This window comes from Trachemys scripta, chromosome 15, assembly GCF_013100865.1.
Source record: "Trachemys scripta elegans isolate TJP31775 chromosome 15, CAS_Tse_1.0, whole genome shotgun sequence".
In the NCBI taxonomy this organism is placed as follows: domain Eukaryota; kingdom Metazoa; phylum Chordata; order Testudines; family Emydidae; genus Trachemys; species Trachemys scripta.
Window position 1 is genome coordinate 8,902,641 of NC_048312.1, and position 26,258 is coordinate 8,928,898.

At 47.2% G+C, this 26,258-nt stretch overlaps 1 protein-coding gene across 9 annotated transcripts in view; it reads right to left on the bottom strand.

Moving 5' to 3' along the window:
* The window catches only part of NCOR2 (nuclear receptor corepressor 2), a 391,355-nt gene that overhangs the window by 194,454 nt on the left and 170,643 nt on the right, over nucleotides 1-26,258 (bottom strand). For all 9 annotated transcript variants that reach the window (XM_034791186.1, XM_034791190.1, XM_034791189.1 and 6 more), the window contains exons 5-6: nucleotides 16,153-16,332; nucleotides 4,426-4,539 (exon numbers count right to left, since the gene is read on the bottom strand). In XM_034791186.1, coding sequence (XP_034647077.1) covers nucleotides 4,426-4,539; nucleotides 16,153-16,332 — 294 coding nt within the window. The remainder of the gene's footprint in view (nucleotides 1-4,425; nucleotides 4,540-16,152; nucleotides 16,333-26,258) is intronic.

Genomic DNA, 26,258 nt, shown 5'->3' on the forward strand with positions numbered 1-26,258 from the left:
CTACGTTTGACTCTGTGACCTCCTTCTATGAGCCCACCGCTACAAAGTATGTGGTGGGAACACCTTTCACTGCCAGAAACCGACCAGTCACGCTCCACTAACACAGCTCTACGCAGACCCTAAAAATCAGTGGCCAATAAGAGATCTCAACACTGTGTGGACCAGTGTGTAAATCCTTTCATTATCAAGAACTAGTGTAACAAATTAAACACGCAGTCTAGACTTCTTCTATCTGCTTCATTCAGATTCTGAGACCGTATCCACCACCGCAGCATCCAAATGCCTCCAGCTCTTACAAATGTGACAATGTTCCTCCTCTGCCTTGATGGGTCCTGCGCTTTCCTACGCTAACCTCAGCGGTTCACGGCAGCCCGCAGTTTGGCCGCTTTTGCTAGAGGCTCAAACCTGCCGTTCACTCAGCTAACCTCATCACTGGCCAGCATGGGGAAACAGAGGACAATCTCCACAGTCTCTGTTGTCCCACTTGGTGGGTTGGGGACCGGCCAGATCCCTTTCCAAATGAGACCTGCCCTTCTGGTGTGTCTCACAGACCAGGTCAACTCCTCCTGTGTCAGATAGGGAGTTGGGGGGATGGGGAGAACCCGGGCCCACCCTCTACACCAGGTTCCAGCCCAGGGCCCTGTGGATAGCAGCTGTCTACAACATCTCCTGTATCAGCTGCGTGACCGCTACAATTCCCTGGGCTACTTCCCCATGGCCTCCCCCCAGCACCTTCTTTATCCTCACCGCAGGACCTTCCTCCTGAAGCCTGATAATGCTTGTACTCCTCAGTCCTCCAGCAGCGTGCCTTCTCACTCCCTGCTCCTTGCGTGCCCCCCACTAACTGATGGGAAGTCCTTTTTAATCCAGGTGTCCTGATTAGCCTGCCTGCCATAATTTATTCTAGGAAACTCTTAATTGGCTCCAGGTGTCTTAATTAGCTGCCTGTCTTAATTGGTTCTAGCTGGTTCCTGATTGCTCTAGGGCAGCCCCTGCTCTGGTCACTCAGGGAACAGAAAACTATTCATCCAGTGGCCAGTATATTTGCCTTCTACCAGACTCCTGCACCCAACTGGTCTGGGTCTGTCACACACATTTGTTTTGCTCTACACTGAGTTACCTTCAGTTTGTCAACCTCTCCCTGGTACTGAGCCCCCAAGGGAGTTAAATGCACACCCGAGAAAGGCAGCCCTGGGAAGTGGGGGGAGAGGCTGAATCTCCTGGTAGCTGCCTGAAGGAGGATCTGGGAGATCCCTATTCAGAGCAGCTGCGGCGGAAGAGGGGCACTGAATAAACACAACCCAAACCCTTGTCCTGTGTGTTACTAGTGCGCCAATTGCAAGACTGATTTGATTCATATGTATGCGCACGTAGAATCCCACACATGTTCTGTTCCCTCCTCTAGAGGCTGTACTACTGCACTCCCCAGCAGCTGACGAGTGATCTCAGTTCACAGCGCTAGGCTGGCAGCCTGCCGGGCCTTCTATTTTAAAAAAAAGGTTGATTGTTTATTTACATTTTTTACCATTAAAATGTGTCCTCACGTTATTCTACATGGGATCCCCCAAAAGAGAAGCACATCCCAGCCATCACATGGATATTAACAGAGCTACACGTGGAAGAAGTGTGTTATTTAGTCATCTGGAGTCGGACTTGACCTCCGTTTGATCCACACCTGTTTTGAACAAGCACGTGCCATTACGAAGGTTCATAGCAAAACCAAAGCCAGGTTTTGGGCAGGAATGAATATTCGCGTATTGGGGCATGAACTGCAGAACACAGACAAAGTGAAACCACAAACTAAGAACTGAAGCCAAGCCGTCATGCTCAGCTGCTTCCAGTTCATTGTTACCATTTGCTCTCAAGGGCACATTTAAACTCACATTGTTCTTCACATTCTTTTCAGCACCAAGCACTGGACAGTTCAGTGACCCCCAGCAGCCCCAAGCAAGCTGGACAGGCAGTATTGTCACTCAGTGCTGTTTGAATCATGGGGTCATGGCACTTCCAACAAATGACACTGTTCCAGGGACAGTCCAGCTCTTCCTGCCCTCCTGCTGCAAAAATCCAAGCACTGCATTTATACCTTCCACTGTGCACCCAGCAAGTACACTGAAAGAGTGATCCCTAGGATTGGAACAACCTTCCTGAGCAGTCAGGCCATGACAGCACTCTGTCTTCTCTCCAGTCCCTTCTCAGATCATCAGTATAATGTTTCAGTTATCCAGCTAACCAGACTGTGAAACAAAGACAACGAACCAACCCACCCTGCCCCCAAACCAATCCAACCCAATGTGCTCAAAACCCCACCCAACAAGCTACATCTTCCCCAACACTGATGAGAAAAAGCTTACTCCCGTAAGTGACTGCATGATCCTGTGGTCCTCATCTTGGTCTTCCCACTCCCTGGTATTGTCGTCTTAACCTAAAGCCTAAGCAATTCGGGTGGGGATTTTGGCCAAGTTTCTCCAAAGTGACTAGTTATGTTGAGTGCACAACTGGAGAGGACTTAAAGAGGGTCAAGAGTTTTCAGGAAGTGCTTACGCGCCTGCCCCCTGAAACCCAAGTCCCTTTAGGTCGTCTCAAGGTAGGCATGCACATTTTTTAAACTCTTGGCCTCTCCCTTTATACAGTTCCACACAGCATCATGCATATCTAGGTGTTTATGAGTTATAAAGAATTACCTCGCCAAAGTAATTGCTTTACCTCTGAGTAGTGCCCAGGGCATGTAATCTTTAAAAGTCAGGCACCTGGAGTTCTGCAGCTCACAGTGAATTCAAAGGACTCACAATTCAAAACAATTAGCAGCTAGTCACTTTCCTTTTATGCAGAATCATCCATTAAACCCAACACCTAGAATGGATGTGCTTGATTATCTACAAAAGGGCCCAATTTTCTAATGTCAATGCAAAGCACCCAGCCAGATTCATTTCTCCTGCGACCCCAATTGCAGGCAGTGGCTGTGTTTAATGAATTAGCAGTCCAGGAGAGTTACACACTGTCAGCAATTCCAACTCGCCCTTTTATTAAAGTTTGCTGCCGCGTTAAAATGTTACAGATTCAGCGCTGATTTGTGTCAATCTCCCTTCCATTCGCCTTGCCCCGTTTAAGGTGTTCAACACAGATCACATGGTCCTTTAAATCCCCCCTTCGCCCTTAGGCTCTCTAAGTCTGTTTTGCATAATCACACTCATGGTTAGCACTGGATTCCCCAAGTCCAAGGGATTGGGAACGTGGTACAGCTAAAGCCACAGGCCCTGCCCTGCACCACGGTTCTTCAGAAAGCAAATAAAGGGCAAACTCTTTGCACTAATGCAAGGTTTTTCTCAACGTTTCCAGGCTGATGACCCCTTATTCAAAGTCAAAAATGTCCGCAATACCCTCACATTTACCGCAGAAGAGTAAAAACACACAAGAATTACGACAACAATAAGCCGAGATAATATAGCTGTATGTGTTTTGAGAGGCTGAAAGAGTGTCCTTGACCTTGAAGGGTAAGGGTGTGGGCAAAGGGGGGAGGTTTTCTTTGCCTGATTGTGTTTAAATGTTAAAGGTCTCACATTCCCCACCGGGGGTCGCAACCACACACTGCCCTACAGGAGCAGCACTGAGCTCACAGGGAACCCCGCACACCAGACAGGTGCAGAATGCTGGCGATAACCTCTCAGATAACCCCGGTGATACCAAAGTGCTCTGCAGATGGCATGGGCCAACATTTTCAAACATGAGACCAATGGGAGCTGCAGGCGCTAGGCCCCTCTGGGAAGCAGGCCACTTCCATATAAGTGCCTAAATATGGGATTTGGATGTCTGGGGCACCCAAGTTTGAACATGTCAGACTCAATACTGTGCTTACAAGCTACGCAGAAAGGCGACCATCATTGGGGGGCAGGGGGGCAGCCAAGAAAGCACACACACCCCCCAGCACATCCAGCCATGGGAGGGGAGTTTCTAAGGGATCATCCTACAGGTCAGCATACAGTAATTCAAGAACCCAATTTACCCCAGGAGGATGTTACGCTGAGTGGTTCCTGTTGGTTGATCGCGTCAGGTTCCAGGGCATCATTGTCGGTATTTCAAATCCCAAGCTTATCCCCGTTAAACCCTCACCTCTTCCAGCAACAGAACATGCAACATAGAGCCACACTACATAATTAACACCCTTTGCTCTGGCTGTCAACATCCACCAACCGTCATCTCTCGCAATTTCCACAAGAAATCACATGGCAGGTAGGCCACTTGCGTGTGCTGCTGGCTGAAATCCAGATCCCCCCCCCTGGCCTGGCCCCGGTCAATTGTTACAAGCAGTCATTTCCTGATGATAATACAGGCGAAACTAGTGGAGTAGAGAGTGCATATGCACAGCACAACCGCCAGGTTAATACCTCAGTCAGTTCAGCAAGCGCTGGTCGGTAAGTGACTTACCCTGTTCTCATCATAGATTATCTGCACTAAGCTGCGATGCTTGGACTCAATAGGTGGGGGTGACATCGGTTTCTCAGGCTCCGGTGGTTTGGCTGCTTCCTCCTCCAACTGTTGCTGTGAAAGGTTGAAAAGAAGGGGGGGGGAGAAAAAGAGTGAGTGGTTCAAAAAAGGAAACACTCTGGCCATGTGAGACACTCTCTCTCCAGCACTGTGACAGATATAGAAAATGTAACCATGAACCATTTCCCGTGAGACATCAGCAAAACAAAGGGGCTAACAGAGGGGAGGGGAGAATAACCCTTTAACATTTCCTGTTGCCTCAGCCAGGGTGTTTTCTGGCCACAAACTGGGTAAAGTGTCCCTCTTAGATCTGGCCTGTGGATCTTGACGACAGATGCGATGCATAAAAAATAGCTGAATGAAAATTCCATGGAGGAAAAACATTTCTCAGAGCAGCAAAGTTCCTTGTTTATGTCTTAATTTGGAGCTGCACTGTTTGCCACTCTCGTGTTTAAAGGGGGGGGGCGGGGAGTTGAGGGGTTATTGGACTCTTTTGGTTTAATATCCCACTACTGAGTTCCTAGTTCTTCATGTGAACAAGATGCCTTCTGTGGCTACGTCTTATTATTCTTTTTCTATTTACAACAGTGCCTCAGAACCCCAATCAAGCATGAGGGCTCCCTTGTGCTAGGCACCGGACAGCAAAGTCTCAAAGACAAAGAGTCAAAGAGAGCTCACAGGACACTGCAGGCAGATGAAATGGACAAACAGGGTGGGGAGGACAAGGTAACACCGGGATGAACCGAGTTCAGCAGAAAGGCAGAAGTCGCCGCTCTCCTGCCCACTGCCAGATGGGAGTGAGCCGCAGGCACCCCAGCAGAGGCAGGATGTAAGGGGGGGTTCAGCCAATCAGGAGATGGGAGCTGTAGGGATCTCAATGGGGAGTACGTCCCATGCATGAAGGGCAGCATCATTAGACAGGGCAGCGATGCAGGCGGGAAGCAGGCAGGTAGGCCAGAGACAAACCTCACTACTGTATGTTTTCACCCCTCAGCCAAAAGTTACTAAGGAGCCCAGAGGCAGGGTGTCAATCATCATTAGGGGGCTGCTTTTCATGGTCAAACGGCCCCACACACTTACTGGACTATCGGCACCTCATACAATTCTAGGAACATCAGACTGACCCAGAAGCTGCTGCTAAGGGCATCAGCACAAGCCATTCTCTTCAGGGCATCTACAGACCAACGGCCTGTCTCAGGAAGGTCGTTTGCAAATCCCCTTTTCCATGGTAAATAAAACGAAAGAAGTTTATCAGAATCTGGTAAAAACTCAACACCTCAATAGCTGCAAACTAGCCAGCGCTGAGCAAGGGGCCAGCCTCCAGTTCAGACTCCCCTGCCCTGGGAGACAGATAGCAGCTGAACGGACATCTCTTCCTCTGTGGGCCTACATAGAAAAGGGGCATGTGGCGGTTCCCTTAGTTCTGAGTCACAGCCTTACCCTGGCTGTACAGGTGAGGTATCCAAACTCCACCTGCTGAGGGCCATCGGGGCAACCAGCAGGAGCCCAAAAGTCACACCCAAGTTTTCAGACACGTCCACAGCTTTTACCAACAGCAAAATGAGGATAAGCCTGATAGTCACTTAGATGTGAGGAAGATGAAGTGAAGCAGCTGCTTGTTTGAGCTCAGCAGCATAAAAACCTGCCCTTGATCACGTCCTGCAGAGGCAGACAGAGAGTGGCCAGTATTCCACAGGTGGCACTTGGCCTTTGGGCAGCCCTGCTGTGGAGCGGATGCACCTCGGAGAGCGCTAGAGAAAAATTAACTCTGGCACAGCATAAAATCCAATGGATACAAAATGAGGGCTGAAATGCTGCACCGTGAAGAGATGGGAGGTAGGAAGGCACCTAGGCAGGCTACACAACACAATGCAAGAGATTTCCTCCTGCTCCAATAGCGTCTCATCTATTGTCATCAGAGACACTGAATCACACTGATCCTAGAGGAGCCTCAGATTTCTCAACATACAACTTCAGCCCTCTCTGGACTGACATTTCAGCCGCTGGTGCTACTGGAGCAATGCAAATCCCTTCACACCAGTGCAATGCAGTCTGCATGCCTGGGTGCAAATCGTTCTGCATTGATGCAAATGGTATCTATACTATGGGTTCACACTGGGGCAATTCTGAAGTCTCAGCATAGGCAAAGCCTCTGTCTCCCCATAGTAACAGATGTGCACGCTCAAGTGTGTTTCACGAACGTTAGTCAGTGCATGATGCTGTACAGTACATCCGCCATGGCCTGAGAAGCATTCGTGATTGTAACTGTTTAACTTTTAAAAGCAAACTTTAAAATATTCCCAACATCCAATATTCCCAATAAATAAATAAATACAACTATGACATTGTTGGCATCACTGAAACTTGGTGGGATAATACACATGATTGGAATGTTGGTGTGGATGGGTACAGCTTGCTCAGGAAGGATAGACAGGGGAAAAAGGGAGGAGGTGTTGCCTTATATATTAAAAATGTACACACTTGGACTGAGGTAGAGATGGACATAGGAGACGGAAGTGTTGAGAGTCTCTGGGTTAGGCTAAAAGGGGTAAAAAACAAGGGAGATGTCATGCTAGGAGTCTACTACAGGCCACCTAACCAGGTGGAAGAGGTGGATGAGGCTTTTTTTAAGCAACTAACAAAATCATCCAAAGCCCAAGATTTGGTGGTGATGGGGGACTTCAGCTATCCGGATATATGTTGGGAAAATAACACAGCGGGGCACAGACTATCCAACAAATTCTTGGACTGCATTGGAGACAACTTTTTATTTCAGAAGGTTGAAAAAGCTACTGGGGGGAAGCTGTTCTAGACTTGATTTTAACAAATAGGGAGGAACTCGTTGAGAATTTGAAAGTAGAAGGCAGCCTGGGTGAAAGTGATCATGAAATCATAGAGTTTGCAATTCTAAGGAAGGGTAGAAGGGAGAACAGCAAAATAGAGACAATGGATTTCAGGAAGGCAGATTTTTGTAAGCTCAGAGAGCTGATAGGTAAGGTCCCATGGAAATCAAGACTGAGGGGAAAAACAACTGAGGAGAGTTGGCAGTTTTTCAAAGGGACACTATTAAGAGCCCAAAAGCAAGCTATTCCGCTGGTTAGGAAAGATAGAAAATGTGGCAAAAGACCACCTTGGCTTAACCATGAGATCTTGCATGATCTAAAAAATAAAAAGGAGTCATATAAAAAATGGAAACTGGGACAGATTACAAAGGATGAATATAGGCAAACAACACAGGAATGCAGGGGCAAGATTAGAAAGGCAAAGGCACAAAATGAGCTCAAACTAGCTACGGGAAAAAAGGGAAACAACAAGACTTTTTATCAATACATTAGAAGCAAGAGGAAGACCAAAGACAGGGTAGGCCCACTGCTTAGTGAAGAGGGAGAAACAGTAACAGGAAACTCGGAAATGGCAGAGATGCTTAATGACTTCTTTGTTTCGGTCTTCACCGAGAAGTCTGAAGGAATGCCTAACATAGTGAATGCTAATGGGAAGGGGGTAGGTTTAGCAGATAAAATAAAAAAAGAACAAGTTAACAATCACTTAGAAAAGTTAAATGCCTGCAAGTCACCAGGGCCTGATGAAATGCATCCTAGAATACTCAAGGAGCTAATAGAGGAGGTATCTGAGCCTCTAGCTATTATCTTTGGAAAGTCATGGGAGACGGGAGAGATTCCAGAAGACTGGAAAAGGGCAAATATAGTGCCCATCTATAAAAAGGGAAATAAAAACAACCCAGGAAACTACAGACCAGTTAGTTTAACTTCTGTGCCAGGGAAGATAATGGAGCAGGTAATTAAGGAAATCATCTGCAAACATTTGGAAGGTGGTAAGGTGATAGGGAACAGCCAGCATGGATTTGTGAAGAACAAATCATGTCAAACCAATCTGATAGCTTTCTTTGATAGGATAACGAGCCTTGTGGATAAGGGTGAAGCTGTGGATGTGGTATACCTAGACTTTAGTAAGGCATTTGATACGGTCTCGCATGATATTCTTATCGATAAACTAGGCAAATACAATTTAGATGGGGCTACTATAAGGTGGGTGCATAACTGGCTGGATAACCGTACTCAGAGAGTTGTTATTAATGGTTCCCAATCCTGCTGGAAAGGCATAACGAGTGGGATACCGCAGGGGTCTGTTTTGGGACCGGCGCTGTTCAATATCTTCATCAACGACTTAGATATTGGCATAGAAAGTATGCTTATTAAGTCTGCGGATGATACCAAACTGGGAGGGATTGCAACTGCTTTGGAGGACAGGGTCATAATTCAAAATGATCTGGACAAATTGGAGAAATGGGCTGAGGTAAACAGGATGAAGTTTAACAAAGACAAATGCAAAGTGCTCCACTTAGGAAGGAAAAATCAGTTTCACACATACAGAATGGGAAGAGACTGTCTAGGAAGGAGTACGGCAGAAAGGGATCTAGGGGTTATAGTGGACCACAAGCTAAATATGAGTCAACAGTGTGATGCTGTTGCAAAAAAAATAAAAAATAAAAGCAAACATGATTCTGGGATGTATTAACAGGTGTGTTGTGAGCAAGACACGAGAAGTCATTCTTCCGCTGTACTCTGCTCTGGTTAGGCCTCAGCTGGAGTATTGTGTCCAGTTCTGGGGACCGCATTTTAAAAAAGATATGGAGAAATTGGAAAGGGTCCAGAGAAGAGCAACAAGAATGATTAAAGGTCTTGAGAACATGACCTATGAAGGAAGGCTGAAAGAATTGGGTTTGTTTAGTTTGGAAAAGAGAAGACTGAGAGGGGACATGATAGCAGTTTTCAGGTATTTAAAAGGGTGTCATAAGGAGGAGGGAGAAAACTTGTTCACCTTAGCCTCTAAGGATAGAACCAGAAGCAATGGGTTTAAACTGCAGCAAGGGAGGTCTAGGTTGGACATTAGGAAAAAGTTCCTAACTGTCAGGGTGGTTAAACACTGGAATAAATTGCCTAGGGAGGTTGTAGAATCTCCATCTCTGGAGATATTTAAGAGTAGGTTAGATAAATGTCTATCAGGGATGGTCTAGACGGTATTTGGTCCTGCCATGCGGGCAGGGGACTGGACTTGATGACCTCTCGAGGTCCCTTCCAGTCCTAGAATCTAGGAATCCCAAGGAACTGCAGCCTGCCAGACAACTTACTGTATGTACAATCTCATCCTGCGTCATTATTGTCCTCGTAACCAGTACGAAGTTAAGAGAAATGCCAAAATCTTTTCAACCGGCTGGAGGAAGCGCACAGATGAGAGAAGGAATAACCAGGACACCCTGAAGGAGAACTTGTTACTCATGTTATGTGCAGGGTGCGGCAAAACGGGAGAGTGAAATTGTGAAAATTTGTGCAATTTAGATTAATTTGCAAATGACTCATTGGAAATGCTGCTCCTGAACCAACAGGACGGTATTCATACTTGGAAACCTAAAAAAAGAGTGCGTTGTGCAAAGACTCAGAAGAGAATCTGGAAGAGGCTTTGAGGATGTTAATTTAGCTAAAAAAAAAAAATAGCAATATGGGTCATGCAGAAGCGCGAGGGGCAACTATCAGGAATCAGGCCTGGTGATATTTTGGGAAGCTCTGCAGGAAAGGGCTTCTCCACCGACTTCAAAGGGCTTGCCATCAAACGCTAGCGCCCTTAATTGTGTCCTGTCCATCCACCTAATTTCACACCTGATCTTTCAATCCTGACCAAATATAAAGCACCATCAATACAATAAAAACAGCAACCTCCAACTATCCCTATCCTCTGACCCACCCCGCTGCCCCGAAGCCAGAGGAAAGATATATTATGCCTTGCAGTTTGATCTCAAGACCCAATAACCGAGGCATCTGAAGGACAAAGCGTGGGTTCAATATTCCCTTTTGGGAATATGCCCCACTGCCGGTCCCCTCCTTTCTAAACCAGGGGACCACTGGCTCAAGTGTCTCCACTGATCCCAACTCTGGCAGCATCCATGGAGAGAGAAGCGATTCCCCAACACGACGAGGTAAGGCGCTTAGAGCTTAACAGGTTAGGACCAACGTGTTCAACTCCACCTGGGAGCTAATCAGCAACCTGTGTCTTGATGAACTCCTTTCTCCTGGGTTTACAGTGCACTCCTGGTTCTTTGTTCAACTAGAACCGCTTCCAAACAGAGCTGGGTCCAAGCAGCAAAGGTCCAATCCAGATCAGAACTTTCTCAGTGTCTACAAGTGTTAGCTCCAGGGTTTGGTTCGAGGAACGAAATGCATGCATTATTCTCAAAATAGAAAAGATGCCCTTTACAGGCCCCCAAACTACAAACTCCAGGAATTCGAAACAAGAGCCCCAGATTATCAACAACAAAACAAAACCCCAATTTCTATCAGGGAAAGGATTTGGGTAAAATCTCTAGAAACTTTGATAGGTATTCTGGCAGCCCACAAAAAAGTTTCCCAAGTGGTCAAATCTGTTCCAGTTGGTTTAAGACAGAAGATTTGATGGCAAATCAAGAAATGAACGTTTCCAGTAAGTGGAGGCTCATTAAAAGTAGCTCCTTAAAAGCAAAACCACCACGCCTGCAAATCTAATTATAGCTGAAATACAGTGAAGAATTACAGTCTCTCTACTCTCCATGGGTGTAATATTGTACAATTATCAAAGGTGCAGGCCCACCAATTACAGCGTACGGAGTAGGGGTTACTTCCCCTCTGCGCTCGCTGAGATTACAAAGATGACCTCAGTAGGTTTAGCCAGCAACCGCTTCCCTTGGAATTTGTGGGAAATGGCAAAGCAAAATAGGTCAAGGTACTCAGACAGGAACAAAGACGGATCTTAAAGGTCTGCCACAAAAAAACAGGCAGGGACTGTGACCTTTACAATCAGAAAATCAGGATGAGTCTTGACGGTGACACGCGAACCCTCTGCTAGCCTGCAACTTCCCTCTTCTTCTAAAAGGAAAATCCCATTGCAGTGACTTCAAGGCGACGCAAAGCCCTGTCATTAGTGACAGAGTAAGCTTCCCTCTCCTCCTAAGGCCAGTTTCTAAATGAAGGCAGCACCTCTTTCTCTTCCCCAACGACAATGGTATGGTAATAACAATACTTCATCTGTAGTACATATGGCAGCAAGCATCGATCTCTCCTGTTTGATCAAGCTGCACGAGGTGTGAGCTGAAATAACTTTGACTGTGTCTGGCTTTTCCAGTCTTCTGTGAATCTGGCCAGTCTTTGGCATGGTTGCCCTTATTCAGAGGTAGATATCATTTAAATGTTCATGTTTAATCCAGGCACGCGCTAGTTCCTGGGCAGAAATCACCAGTGATTAGTCTACATACATGGCAACTTAAACAGAAAGAAACAGAGTTTCCAACTCAGGAAATCTATTTCTAAAAATTATTCTAAGAAAAAGAGGCTGAGATACAGCAGATAAAATTCAGTTGGGGGAATTGTTCTTTAACATGATAAACCTACCTGGCAGATTTGGCAAATAGGCCAAGTCCTGGGTTCCCCGATGGTGCTGCAAAGCTACAGGCCACCACCGGCTCCACCTTTGCCAGCAGGTGTCAGTGTTGCACTGCCGATAAGCATTTTGGGGACGGCTTAGAAAATATTTGCAAAGAAAGAAAATCCCAGCCATTTGGGGGGGGGGGAGGGTCAAGATCTGTGGTACCAGGGCTAGGAATAACTGCAAGGAGATGATCCTTCCTTGGCGTGAAAGGGAAGGCTGGTGGGAGAAGTGAAAGAGATTTAACACATATGAAAAAGAAGTGGCACATGAATTAAGCTGGGGAGGAGCAGCTGGACAAAGAAGCTCACTGGTGCATTGGATTTCAGGAAAGAAAAGCTCCTGGGCTGCTAAAGACTTTGCTTCATCAAACCCCCTCCTGCCAGCCAGGCCCAGCGAGAGCCGTCATTGCCATTTTTGGAACTACCAAGGAGACACTGTTGCTGCCCTTTTTTTTTTTTTGCTGCACAGGTTTTGCGTACAAATGTATTTAATTATCTCTAAGACCTCCCAAGGAGGGAGGGAAAACGCATTGAGACGTTAGGGCTTCGTACAACTGCTCTCCTGTTTGCTCAAGGAAGATCTGGCTAAAATCTTTTGTTTTCTCTCTCTCGCTCTCTCTCGTGTTCTTTAAAAGTCAATGGCTCAGATGGACCAAATGTTCTCAAAGTATTACAGATAGGAACTTTTCTGCTCTCTCTCCCCCCCCCCCCCCGCACCTCTCAAATATTTTCTCTTGCACGGAATCCTAAAAGGCCAGATGTACTGAACTTTCTTAAGGAGAGGGAAGGCCACGGTCAGTATCGGTAACTGATTGCATGTGGTTCTGTAGCTAGGTGTGCAAAGAAAAGGGAGGAGGGGATTTATCTGTCAGCAGATATGTTCGCCACATTCATAACTAATCTGAGCATTTGCAGAGGATTTATAAAATCAGTGTCCGGGGGGGAAAACGAGACAAACAAGAAAAGCCTTTTCTTTCCAGGACGACGGCCTGGTTTTGAAAGGTGCTAAGTACCTGCAGCTCCCTTAACTTCAATCTGTGGGTACCCAGCAGCTCTGGAAAAGCCAGGTTGCAGAGCTGCCTGTTACGAGACACTGGTCCCCACAGCTACTGTGCATTAGTCCTTCAACTCCTCCAGGGGAAGAGGATAATCTCGTTTTGCTTTCCCAGAGTCACTTTGACTTCAGACCAACTTTCCACTAGAAAACGAGCCAAGCTCCCCAGCGGTGCTTCACTGGTGACCTGGCTTGCACAGGCCTGGAACCCATGTGCCCTTGGTAAAGCCTGGGGGCTCAATGAGCACTAAGGCTCTAAGTGGAGCCTGTTGATCTCAATAGGCTAAATCCCCCTTCACTGCAAACTAACCTGGGGATGGACACTGCTACCGTGTTGAGGTCGCCGGACCAAAGGTCCCTTGGGAGCTTTTTGGAGCAAGAGCGTTTCTTTAAACGGAACGGTAATGAACACAGGGTTGGTGCAAAGTGCGCCAGCTTCTTTCCTGAGACTGGTGCGTGGAGGCAGCCCAGCCAGAGAAGGGGCACCACCCCTGCAGCTGGGGGAGGCACCTGGTGCATAGTGCCACACTGCAGCCAGTTTGGGTCACTCTGCAAGGCGAAGCAGGCAGAAAGGCCACCAAGACCAGGCAGTGTGCAAGGAAATCTTATGGCTCCCATTCCAATTTCTCTCCCAGGCCTCAGTGAAGGGGGCGTGGCCGCAAAGCCGATGCAGCTGGCTGATTCCCCAGCTGCCAGGACAGCCCCTTGGAGCATAGGGAGCCAGGCAGAAGAGGGACAGGAAGCCTGCTCTCATATCAGCAGAGATTGCAAAGATGGCTTAAAGCTACCTTTGACCCATTCTGCCCTCCTCCCCAGCCCTCCATCTGCTCCTCTGCAAAGCAGCTTGGGGAGGCCAAGGGATCTGGCCCAGGAGTTTAAAACCGACAGCGTCCTTTGAACTCTGACTTTATCATGATGCCACCATTGTCCTGACAGGTCTGCCTTTAAAGGAACCAGCCTTCCAGCTGCAAGCGCCAGAATCTTATTGCTCTCGGTCCTTACGGCGGCCCAGACTCCACCCAATGCCCACAAAATAAAACAAGGGAATCCTCTGTGCTTTTAATCACTCCAGATGTTCCAGCTGCACCAATGAAAAGGCAGCTCTGGGGCCATTCATTTCACCTGGCATCACAGCTGCTTCTTAGCCCTCCCGGTTCCCTTCCCCTCTCCAGCCCCTTTGCTACCTCTGTCGGGAAATCAACTGAAAACAGGTGTCTCGGACTAATTACACCACACTGTTTAAAAACAAAACCAAACTGTCCTGATTCCACCTACGAGGGGGACGGGGAGGCATCTGTTAATCAAAAACTCAACTCTATTCATAGCAAAAAGAGGCATTTGGGATGGCCTTGCATTGAAGAGAGGAGAGCGCTTGGTTCTGTGCCAGCTACAGCACAGCCTGCGGAGAGCGCCCATGAGCACGAGCGTGTTCCTGGGCGTGCGTGAGTGTGTGCATGTGAAATGAGAGGAGTCTCTTCAGTTGGTTTATTGCACTCATTATTCCCTTCCTGTGCCGTTTCTGCAGAACTTGGGAGGAACGTCAGCAACTTGTTTTCCCACTAGGAGCATGGAAATAGACCCACTTTTTCATTCAGAATGACAGCCCAATTATACCGCCTCCTTAATTCATAAATTCCAGGGCACACGCACATCAGGAGAGCTGGCTCATCTCTCAGGCGGGTGGGGATTAGCAGTCATCAGCAAGCATTACAGAGCTTCCTGACGCAGGGGAAGTAACAACCGGTAACAGGGAGACACAAAGAGAACTGCTTTGCTTTAGGCATTGAAAAACCTTTATAAAAAAAAACACAGGCCACCACTGTGCTTTTGTCATGTTAATCATGTTAATGGGGTTATGGTAATCTGCGTGGCAACAATAAGCCTGGGACGTGCTGGTGGAGTCTTCTACTGGGCGGTCTTCTACTCTGCTACATAGACAAGGACGGATGGTCCAGTGGCTAGAACACTAGCCTAAGATTTATGAGACCGTGGTTCAATTCCCTGCTCTGCAACAGACATCCTGTGTGACCTTGGGCACCTCACTTAGCCTCCCGGTGCTCATCTGTAACATGAATAATAGCCATCTCTGCAGGGAGGCTATGTACATTAAAAACTGCCATGTGTCCTGATACTACAGTAACAAGGGCCAGATCCTTACTGTGGAAGCCAGGACTTCCCTAGAATACTAGTGCACACAGCAGCAACCAAATATGGGTCTCTTCCCCTCAATCAACTGCGGGAAGCGAGCCGCCCAGAGCCCTCTCTTACATCTGCCTGAGCCCAGGCACAAGGAGCAAAGGAACACTCTGCAATGCAGCAGGTTAGGTCACCAAACAGCAGGGAGCGGTGTTCCCAAGTCTGCCACCGGCGCAGAGCTGCCCTATCGCATCAACACACAAAGCTTCGGGTTGGTTTTCAAGCTACAACGAGAAATCTCGGTACTGCAGCTTTATTTTGGGACACACGCACTGCAGAGAAGCAAATCCCTTCCTGAGACTCAGGGTGGAAATATCCAAGCGCTGAATTCGGCCTTCGCAGGTTTAGAACCAGAGCACAATAGCATTTAACATTTCCCACCATTGCACTACCCGCAGCGGTGCTCCAGCAGCATTACCACAGGGGGACTCTTGCTGGGAGGAAAGAGAGCCTTGTGATTACAATGCACAAGATTGAGGACCTGGGATCAATTGCCAGCTCTGCCACCCACTTCTTGCATGACCCTGGGCAAGTCACTTAATTTCTCAGTGCCTCATTTCCCCATCTATATAACGGGGATAAAAATACTTCCCTTTACCTTACCCCTTGTCTGTCTTCTCTATATAGATTGTAAGCACCAGGTGGGTAGGGAGCGGCTCTTCCCAGGTGTGTGCACAGCAGAGCACAATGGATCCCTGGTCTTGGTTTGGGCCTCTTGGTGCTAATGCAGTATAAATAAGAACAGCGCAGAGGGGCCAGCGAGCTGTCTGGGGGAAGTCTAGGCGACACGCTGGTTAAAGCGCTAGCAGTTGCCTGTGCCTTATGTATAGTAGCTGCTGCAATTGCTGCCCTCAGTGGACATCCGTGGACGCCTGGATCCGCCATTACAGGGAAGTGCGGGTGCTCTGACAGACATACAGCTCCACCAGCGCCGGGCCACCTTACCTGTTTCTTTTTCAGCTTGGAGATCTGCTGTTCCACCATGGTGATCTCCCGATCCACTCGGTCCATGTTCTGGATCAGCTCCTCCTTCGAGAGCCTGGAGGGTAACAGATCCAGCTCCGAGTCAGGGTGGGCGGGGCTGACCGGAGACACGGGTCCCAGCTTGGCTGTCAGGCTTCGCTCCTGTGGAGAGTAAGAACAATCCAATCAGCCATTTCTCTGGAGAATTCAGCACCTTTCCCCTCTCACGCTCTTATCACACGCTGCAGATGCGCACTTCCCTGGTCGCCTTCCAGCCCTTTAACATGGACACTTCAAAGAACACTGGCCGCATCACCCGGACACTCGACAAACTCCCTGGCTCCCCCTCATCTTTATGGTCACCCATGCTACTGGTCCAAGCAAGACCACTCACTTTGGGACCATACGCTCCTACAGCAGTCACTCCCCACAGAAACCATAAAACCATCAACTTCACGAATTAAACTCCTGATGGCAGGAGACAGATGACAACTGGTTCCAGACTGCCACAAAACTTAACACAACAATAGCCCCAACAGCTAAATTGAGGAAGAGAGAGAGTCACATGCACGCACTTTGTTCTAAAAGAATTCCAGAAGCCTCCGGAAGAGAGAGAGAAATCTAGTCCACCTGGAGGATGGGGGCTTTCATGCTCTTGTTAATTTGGGGAGGAGCTCAGATACGAGGGTGGTGGGTGCCAGATAAATAAGAAAAAAAGAGACGCTGTATATGAGACTAGGTTAGATAAAATAGGCAGAACTAATGACCAATGTCTGTCTACAGGCTCTAAAGCAAACAGTATTGGGGGAAGTGCTCTTCAAAAAAGAAACTTCATGGAACAATGCAACCTAACAGTTTCAAAGAATAGCTCTCATTAGGATGGCATTTGCTGGAGCGGGAGGGGGAACCACTCTGGGGAAAAGATCAAAATGTTCAGCACTTTTGATTTCTCCCACGCAAAGCAATGGTTTAGCTACTACTAATTAGCCAATATCTCTAGACCGTCTTAGAACAATAATCCTGCTTTTGTACAATGCCTTTCACTGCAAAGTGTAACTACTGATATACAAACTTGGCAAAGAGCTCTGTTCAACCACCACTGAAATGAAGCAACCTCTGGGCTGAAGCCCCACAGCCGATTAACATCGCATGGCAATGTGAGAAGTAGTTTAGGACTGGACGTGAGCACCAGCTCATCCCAACGCCAGTAGAGCTTGGCAAAGAGGATTCTGCCTAGCTCTTAACTGTAATATCTGCTTGCACACAACCTCCTCTTTCACATGCATCGGAGCCCAGAAACCTTGAGCGCCTTGCACCTCTAGCAAGGACTTGAATATCAAGGCCTGAAACAGCCAGGGGAATTTCAACGGGCAAGAGACAGCTTCATCCAAACTGGCAGGACACTGAAGTGAACGCTCGTGCCTTTATAAAGAGCATCAATAGGATCTGTAAGGACCCATCAGGCTCTCAATTTTATGGGGCTCAGCACATCCCCATAGTTCCTTACGGTCTCCTGCCCAAGTGCTGACCCAGCCCTGACCCTGTTTTGCTGCGAGATCCGACAGGGTCCCAGTACAACAGCCTATTCTGACCTAATGCATTCCACTCACATTTGGCAGCTACAGGACACTATAATTTAATTTATCTGTTCCGTTATTTTGCGGTGGGATGGGATGGGTTCCCCCCTCCCAGGATGGAAACAGGGGAGGTAAAAATGATGGTTTAGTTTGTAACCTTAAACCACAGACTCAATCATCCCGCAACTGCTCTGAGGGGGTGGGGGGAAGCAAACAAGCAACAAAGTTCACCCAACTTAGCACCTTTATTACAGCAGCCTCACAACTGGAGACAAGGCTGCTATTGTTCTCCAGCACCAACTGGCGCTTTTCATTCCCTCCAGAAGGGCTCCCTTTCTCTCTGACTCACGGGCTGTGGATGACTGCCAGGCTAACTTCCCGCCTGGACCAGCGACAGGTGGGCTATTCATTAACTTACCACTTGTACTTGGGGGTTGTTTCCTCCTTTGGGAGGCCCGGGGCCACGTGAAATCAGACCGCAGCTAGCTGGGGCCAACAATACAACACAAGAATGTTCTGCTGCCTTGGTTAAAGAGGCAGGCGTCCGCACAGTTAAGCGCTATGAATTGTTCTGGCCCTGACATCATTACCCATGATGAAACCTTCTGGGATTGATGTGGGCGTAATAAAAGATACCACCTTAATGACACTCTAGCTCATCACTGAATTAATAACTGCTTACTGGGAAGTGCAGCTGCAGCATGTAACCTCCACCCCTGCTTTTTGAACTCCTAAGGCAGCCTTAGAAATGGAGCGTGCATCACAATACCACATCTTAACCCTTGCCTTGCTCCCCACTCAAGCCGTCCATGGACAGCTTTGATACAATTCAAGGGATTTTCAGCACTCTGCAAATGAAGCTTCATGCTGCTTCCAGTCAAGTTTCACCCAATTATAAACAGGTTTCACTGTGCTAGCCTCCCAGAAAGCAACGTTTGTTGACTCCTCAATGGGTATTCAGTGCCGCAGTCAAAAGGGAACCATCATCTTCTTTTGCTCAGCCAGAGCAGAGGACTGAAAGGGGAAGAAGTTGCAGCAAAGGATGGGGAGGAGATTTCTGCCCAGGCCCCATTCCAGCCACTGGAAAGAACTGAGAAAGGACAGTCAACGCTCTTCATGAGTGCCTTCTTCTCCTGGCATTCTTGCCTGCCAGTGGCTGTCCCAGAGCTTCTGACCCCAGGGCCACAAGGGCTACTGAATAATGTTCTTTTCTTCGCCCTCCTCCCCCTCCCGCCGTTATAAAACTCTGCTAAGAAACAAGTAGTTTGTGGATCAAAAGAGATACAATTCCAAGACTGGACTCAGAGAAGCCCAACACCCAGGAGGGTCTCTCTCCAAATGGCTTTGTTCCAGTAAGACTGGTAGATTTAAAGGCACGTTGGATTGTCGATGCTGCTCCTGCTTCTGCCATCGTGAAGATAAAGCATAATGGCAATCTGAATATTAATATCCTTTCCCCACCACATTCCTTACTATCATAGGATGGGTTTTTTTCCATTTCTTAGCATGAGGAGATACCACAAAGGCACCTGAAGAAGTTGACTCCAAATGTCCCTCCAAAAACCAAGCTACCAGAGCATTAAACACAAACTGAGAAGGCAAAACAGTGGATTTCTGTCTCGCTCGACTTACACTGGGATAAGATGGTGAAAGTGCTCAATTACCTGCCAACCACAACCGGAGAGCTGAGGCCTGGCCTTCCGCGTGGGCAACTGCTAAACCTTCCCCATGCTGTCAATTTTCAAAGCCAGAGGAAGCAGAAGATAGATTTTTAGGCATGCGATAGGTGGTTTGCTCAAGTCTATGGGACAGCAGGAGTGGGAAGAAAATTGTGTGCTGATGGTGTGTGGGTGATCAAATCAGCAGAAGTCATTTCAGTCCCCAATTTCAGAGATCGAGAGAGAGAGAGAGAGAGAGAATCTAACTATAAGTACAAAACAATGAAATGAAACTGGCCCGCACTGGGCAATATATGAAACGTAAGGAACTTTTAAAAGATCAAAGCCCTTTTTGTAAAACCTTCGGAGATGCTGTTTCTGCTGCCCGGTCACATTTCCAGCTTACAGATTCTGAAACAGAAGCGATGGTATAGTGGAGCAGAAAGAATGGCAGAACGCTACCTTACATAAAAGTACCATCATCTCGCACGACGTCAGCAGCGCTCAAAGGCTCTTTCAAAAGGGATAATTGCCATTTTCACAGGCATGTGTATAGACAGAGAGAGACAGGCAACAAGGACGCGGGAGAAAGGAAATGAATGCAGAAGTCTCTTGGGAAACTCGCACCTGATAATGAGGTTCGGGGAGCAGCATTCTCGCTTTTACAAAGAAGCCCTTATTCCTAAGCACAAAAACCAGGTGCATATGAAAAGACGCTGACACAGCTGCCTGCCACAGTCAACTTGCAAAGGCTGGACTTTCAAAGAAGGTTAAGTAACAGCAAGTTGTGGGCACTTGAATCCCCGACGTGTACGCCAACCTCCTCCATTAGCGCTCTTCCTGGGAAAGGATGTCTGATTGCCTCCCGGGGTGAAGAGCGCCGTGCATGAGTGTTCACAGATTATGAATTTAAAATACTCTTGTGCTTGAGTCAGTCAAGTAACGAGGGCCTAGTGCTCTTTTGATGCAGCAGATATTGCTGGGAGCAATCCTGTGCTGTCAGAGGCCTGGACTGGGTGACCTAATCGGTCTGTTCCATCTCCAATTCCCATGACAGAATACATAAGGAGATGTTCAGTGGAGCTTACAACAGCACGCCTTACACACACTGATTGCGATGTCACCGGAACATCCAGTTTTTCTACTGTTGGTTCTTTGTCGCTGTGAGAAGCTGCCTGTTCTTTTGCACAAGTGCTGAAATCTTGGCATCGAATGTGTCATACGCACGTCTAAAAAAACTGGCTGTTTGGAATGCTCTGAAGAGACAGGGGCCACATAAGTAATTCAGCCCAACCTCGTACGGGTTCAACATTAATGCTCATGACAGAGACAGACCTTGTGGCACAAACCTCAAAGGTAAACAGCACACTGTGGTAATGCTACAACCCAGTGCAATGCATCTCCTGGAGATTACCAGGGAAGAGAAGAAAGCAGAGTTGCAAAGGCCAAAAAGGATGGGCATATAACATGTTCTTTGAAGATACTTGCCAACGGGCCTCTCAGCTGCCCACAGAAGGGGAACAAAGGGTTGGGAATCTCCCATTCACCTTATGACTGGGACTGCCTTTTCCTTGCTCCAATGTTATCCCAGCCTCTCAGCACTGTACTGGTCTCCCCCCTGCTGCTATGGCAGCTCAACACATCCAGCCGAAAGGGGGATCCTCCAGCTTCCAGGGAGCCAAACACCGCTGGATTGGACTTGCTAGCCGCAGAGAGAAATCCCATCACGAGGGAGCAGCCTGGACCAGAAAGCCCAATATCTGTGAATTGCATCCTTAAAACAGGAACCCATTGCAGCCAACACAGGAGCCCAAATCACTGCTAGGGAGAATGTTTTTAAAAAAATGGTAACAGTGGTCTGCTTCCTAACACACTGAAGAAGCCACTTAAAGCAGGCTCTGTGTAATGTTGACGCCTGGGATCATATCACATCCAGGTTTTAAATTAACATAGTGTGAAACGTAAAATTCTTCTTATTAACGAGTAGTCACGGCCTTCAAAACCAGCATGCAGCCCAGAGAGTTAGAATCAATCTGCTGGAGGGAAGAAAACAATTACTTCATTACTCAAGTCGATACTTTCTCAGTAATTATACTGTTTCCATATGATTTGTTTTTATACACAGCTAACAGCTACTGTAGTCCCTGTTTATCCCTGGCCTTATTATTATCCGATTTGTATGATAACAAGGGGAACAAGGGTGGGGGCGGGGGGCCAGGATTAATGTAAAGCCTCCCTTGGTAATAACAGCTGCTGCCATAAAAGAAAACAATTAACACTAGAGAGAGACTCCATCTGAGAGGAGAACCTGTCCTAGGTTTTTATTCTGCATGTGGTTGTTCCAGGCATAGGTCCCACCAATAAAAATCCCAGCTCTTCACTGGAGATCCCACCAATAAAATCAAAGCTCTGTGTGATGAGTGCCACCTTCACTTTCTGGGATGCAACTGATAGCGTCTCTTATTTTAAACTGCAAAGTCTGGGGAAGAGGCTTTGTAAAGCCACCACTGCCCACTGTTTCTAAAACAACTGCAGATCAGGGCTTGATTCAACTTTCAAGGACTCTAATTAGCGTCTGCAGTGGGCCCGATCCAGCTAGCACACCGTGGTTTAAAAGATGCATGTGGGCAGGCGATCAAAGCATAAGATCAGGAATTCTTGAACGCTGACTCCATCTCCAACAATGACTGCCCTCTGCAGCCCTGGGGCTTGTCTACACTGACACTGCTGCAGGGACGCAGCTGCAAGCGAAGACGCTTCTCCCGTTGGCCTAGTTAATTCACCTCTACAAGCAGCAGTAGCTGTGTCAACGGGAGAAGCTCTTCTGTCGACACAGTGCTGTCTGCACCAGGAGTTCGGTTGGGATAACTGCGTCGCTCAGGAGTGGGGCTTTTCCACACCCCGGAGCGACGTATCTATAGCAACATACATTTGTAGGGTAGACAGTGGCTAGGACATGTCACCTCCCCTCACAGTAATTAAACCGACCGACCTCACTGGGCGGGCTGAACAGTCAATGCCTGAAGAAGAACGGTGCTGTTCGAGCTGCGCATCAGAAGTAATAATACTAAACAGACGGGAGGTGGGGTTGGAGAGTGGAGAATCAGTGAGGCAGAGGGAAGAGAATGTTCTAAACAGCTGGTGCAGCTGAAGAGAAATGAAGAAGAGGAGGAGGAGGGGGCTGGGGTGGGGCATGGAGGATGTAGGGGAAGGACAGGTCAATAATATGCTGTTTTGTTTTTTACATCCGTCCATGGAGGGCAAATCACCTGCTGGTGCAAAGTAAATATTGCTCCTGCCTTCAGAGAGACATCTCCATTTAGCACTTTGAAACGTAAGAGATAAATGGGAGAGATTTTAGAATGAAGGCACGGTGGGAGACGCACAATGGAGCCCTTGTTCACACCTGGACTCACCCAGACCTCAGAGCGAGCTGTGACTGGCTTGAACCTGTGTTTTCTTGACAATGAATCAGCCACCTTTCCAAAGCCCCAGGAGATGCCACATCATAACTTTGTAACCTTCACTTTCAGCTGGTCAAATAAAGCTATGCTGTCTGAAAAAGAGGGGGCAAAGTCTAGTGGTTACAGATATGGAATTGGGAGTCTGGTCTCCTTGTTTTTAACCTTCTCTCTACCGCTGCCTCAGTATGTGTGTTCCGGCAAGTCATGATTGCTCTCTGCCTCAGTTTACCCATTTATAAAATAAGTAGACTACCAATAGGCTCTTCATTCCAGGAGCATGAGCGACTTCAGCATCAAATGTCTGTAAATTACTTCATTAACCCAGTTCAGTGAAGGACTTGACAACTAGGAAATTAAGGGATTGTCCAACAGCAGTTTGATTGATTTATTAATTAAACACAGTGTTTTGTTAGCACTCTGAGCTTCTACCCCCAATTCCTTCTGCTTGCACGTCCCAGGCACACCCACAGTGTGAAGGAGAACAGTTCCAGCAGACAGCTGGGCGAGGACTGCTGCACCTCCACAGTGGGCAACATGCAATTTAGATCTAAAAATGAAGGACGCCCTTGCGTCAAGGTAGACGGTTGAGGGGTTTGAATACCTGCGATTTTATCAGGGGATAGAACTCTGTCATCTGAACCTTTCTTATCTCTACGTACCCATCAAACGCAGCTTAAAGCTGCAAACTAATTAAACTCCCAATACGCAGTTAGTGAGAGTCTGTGCCACAAGGCAGAGCCACTATTCGCTCTCTCGCTAGCTGCAAGAACCTGCATGAAACTGACTAGCTGGTCATATCTTCCCAGCGGAGGGAAATGCCGAAAGAAATAAAAGAGCGTAACAGTGAAAAGCAGATCAGGTTATTAAAATTCTTTTATTTTTATATCTGGCATTTTACTGATCATTTCTGTAGCCCCACCTTTTTATGGGAAACGTAATTTTTAAACACTTAGGATTTTCGAGTTGACAGTATCTTTGCAATAAAACTAGAACTAAAGTTTAGCTTTTCTTGACTGATCCAAGTGCAGGCAGTGCTGTAAACGGTGCTTGATTCCTGGTAGCAGTTAATTTAATGCTTGCCAAAAGTAATGTCTTGAGAACCCAGCAGCACTAGTTCAGAATTCCTGCAGCCAAACATCAGGCAAACCACTCTGACTTGGGCCCATCAAACTACACTCCCTTTGGTCTCAGGGCTGCCTTCTAGTGATGGGCAGAAGTGGTTATTACTAAACCGCAGTAACTATACCAGTAACATAGTAGGAAGGGGGTGGGTGAAAAAGGCATCTGCAGAACTGAACAGTAACTGTAAATGGTCCCTTAATAATACACCCCCACAGACCACCAAAAAAGGAGTCGATTAGCAACTACATTAACATTCCCAAGCAAAACTAATCAGAATATTTAAGTAATTCAAAACTCTGGGATCTAAGGATTACATGGGTTTTTCCTCAGTTCCCACACACAACGGCATGTGAAGACAGCAGCAGAGGATAAAAAAAAAAATCATTCATAGGATTTTAAATAGTAAATATTCTCATGGGAATTAATGAAGCAGGAGACTCGGCAGCTGTATAAGAGACAGCATTGATTTTTTTTTAAAAAACATATATAACTTTTTGAGAAGACCCGGGAAATTCCATTCCCTATAACCCTGCCGAATTCCATGCAGCCAGAGCACAAAATATCACAATAATTTTTTAGCTTGCACAAAACTAGGTCAAGAAACTTCCCCAATGTTTCAAACAGCTTGAAGCAATTTAATTGCAAAATAAGTAACAAATGCTGACCGTCCCTCCCCCATCTCCATCAACTGATTTATGAGGGTGGTAAACCCTTCCAGTTCGTGTTCTGGTTAAATGCACTAACTGAAGCATAGTATCTGGTCTTGCAAAACTTGTTTGTGTTCAAAGAAGCCATTCCACGTTATTACAGTTAACAGATGCCGCCTCCGGGCTCTCTAAGATTCCAGAAGAATACAGAAGCAGCAATGAACAATGCAGGTATGCTTCAAAGCAGCTCAGAACAATGACCAAAACCTGAAAGACTTACATAAAACTCCCATTGAACTCATGGGTCTTAGGCAAAACATCCATTGGTTAGTATATCTCATTACCTCCTTGCATTTCCCACTAGTAGATAATAATTGTATTGCTGTCACACATTCCCCCCGTGAGATCATACAAGTTACGAATACTCAGCTACTGAACGATTTATTATAGATGGGCTGGTAGTGGCACCTATTATTAAGGGGGTTGTCAGACCCTTTGCATTATAAAGACCCTGTTTTCAGCTGCTCATAACTTTGCCAAAATTTTAACCATTTGGGTTGAAATGTTCAGTGCTGGGGGGGTCTGCCTCAGGGTGATTTTTCATTTTATTTTATTTTTATAAGTTTCAGCCAAAACAGTTCAGCCATTTCCAAAAACGAGGTTAGGGAAATGTGTGTTGGTTTGCAATGTTTAAAAAAATTCTGGCAACTTTTTCCATGAGAAGCTTCAGCACCTCCATGCTTTGGAGCAGGGACTTGAAATTTGGCAGGGGTGGCCTTTGGGTCAGGCGTGTGCCTTTTGCTGTTCCTGTGAAAACCTGTCCACATTTGGCTGAGGCTGAAAAAAAATCTCAGTTTTCACATGCACAATAGAAACTTCTTAGAATTCAGCAGCTAACAGCTCTGAAGATTCCATCCTCACTGAACATACTTTATCCCCTCATAGCTCCTACATGTGACCAGACTGCACATGCTCCAGTCTCCAAAAGAATGATTGAGCTGGTTCCATCCCAGGGCTATCGGGGCTCCGAAAGACTTTCCCTATAATTGCTGCTCCTGGTCGGGTCTGGGTCCAGACACCTGAGCTGAAAACAGGGAGTCTTAGGGTATGTATACACTACCCCGCCGGATCGGCGGGCAGCAATTGATCCAGCGGGGATTGATTTATTGAGTCTAGTCTAGACGCAATAAATCGGCCCCCGAGCGTTCTCCCGTCGACTCCTGCACTCCACTGCTGCAAGAGGCGCAGGCGGAGTCGACGGGGGAGTGGCAGCAGTCGACTCACTGCGGTGAAGACACCACGGTAAGTCGATCTACGTACGTTGACTTCAGCTTACGTTATTCACATAGCTGAAGTTGCATAACTTAGATCGATCCCCGCCCACCCCAGTGTAAACCAGCGCTTAGAGAGACAAGGTGGGTGAGACAATATCTTTTACTGAACCAACTTCTGTTGGTGAGAGAGAAGTTTTCAAGGAGCCTAGTTTCTCCTGTGGCTCACTGACAAACCCCAGTCCCAGACAACCTGCAGGAGAAAGCCACTGGACTCAAATGCAGTCCCAAAATTATTGGACACTTTTTGACCTTATATCTCTGTTCTTTGGCTCCTCATCTGTAAAAT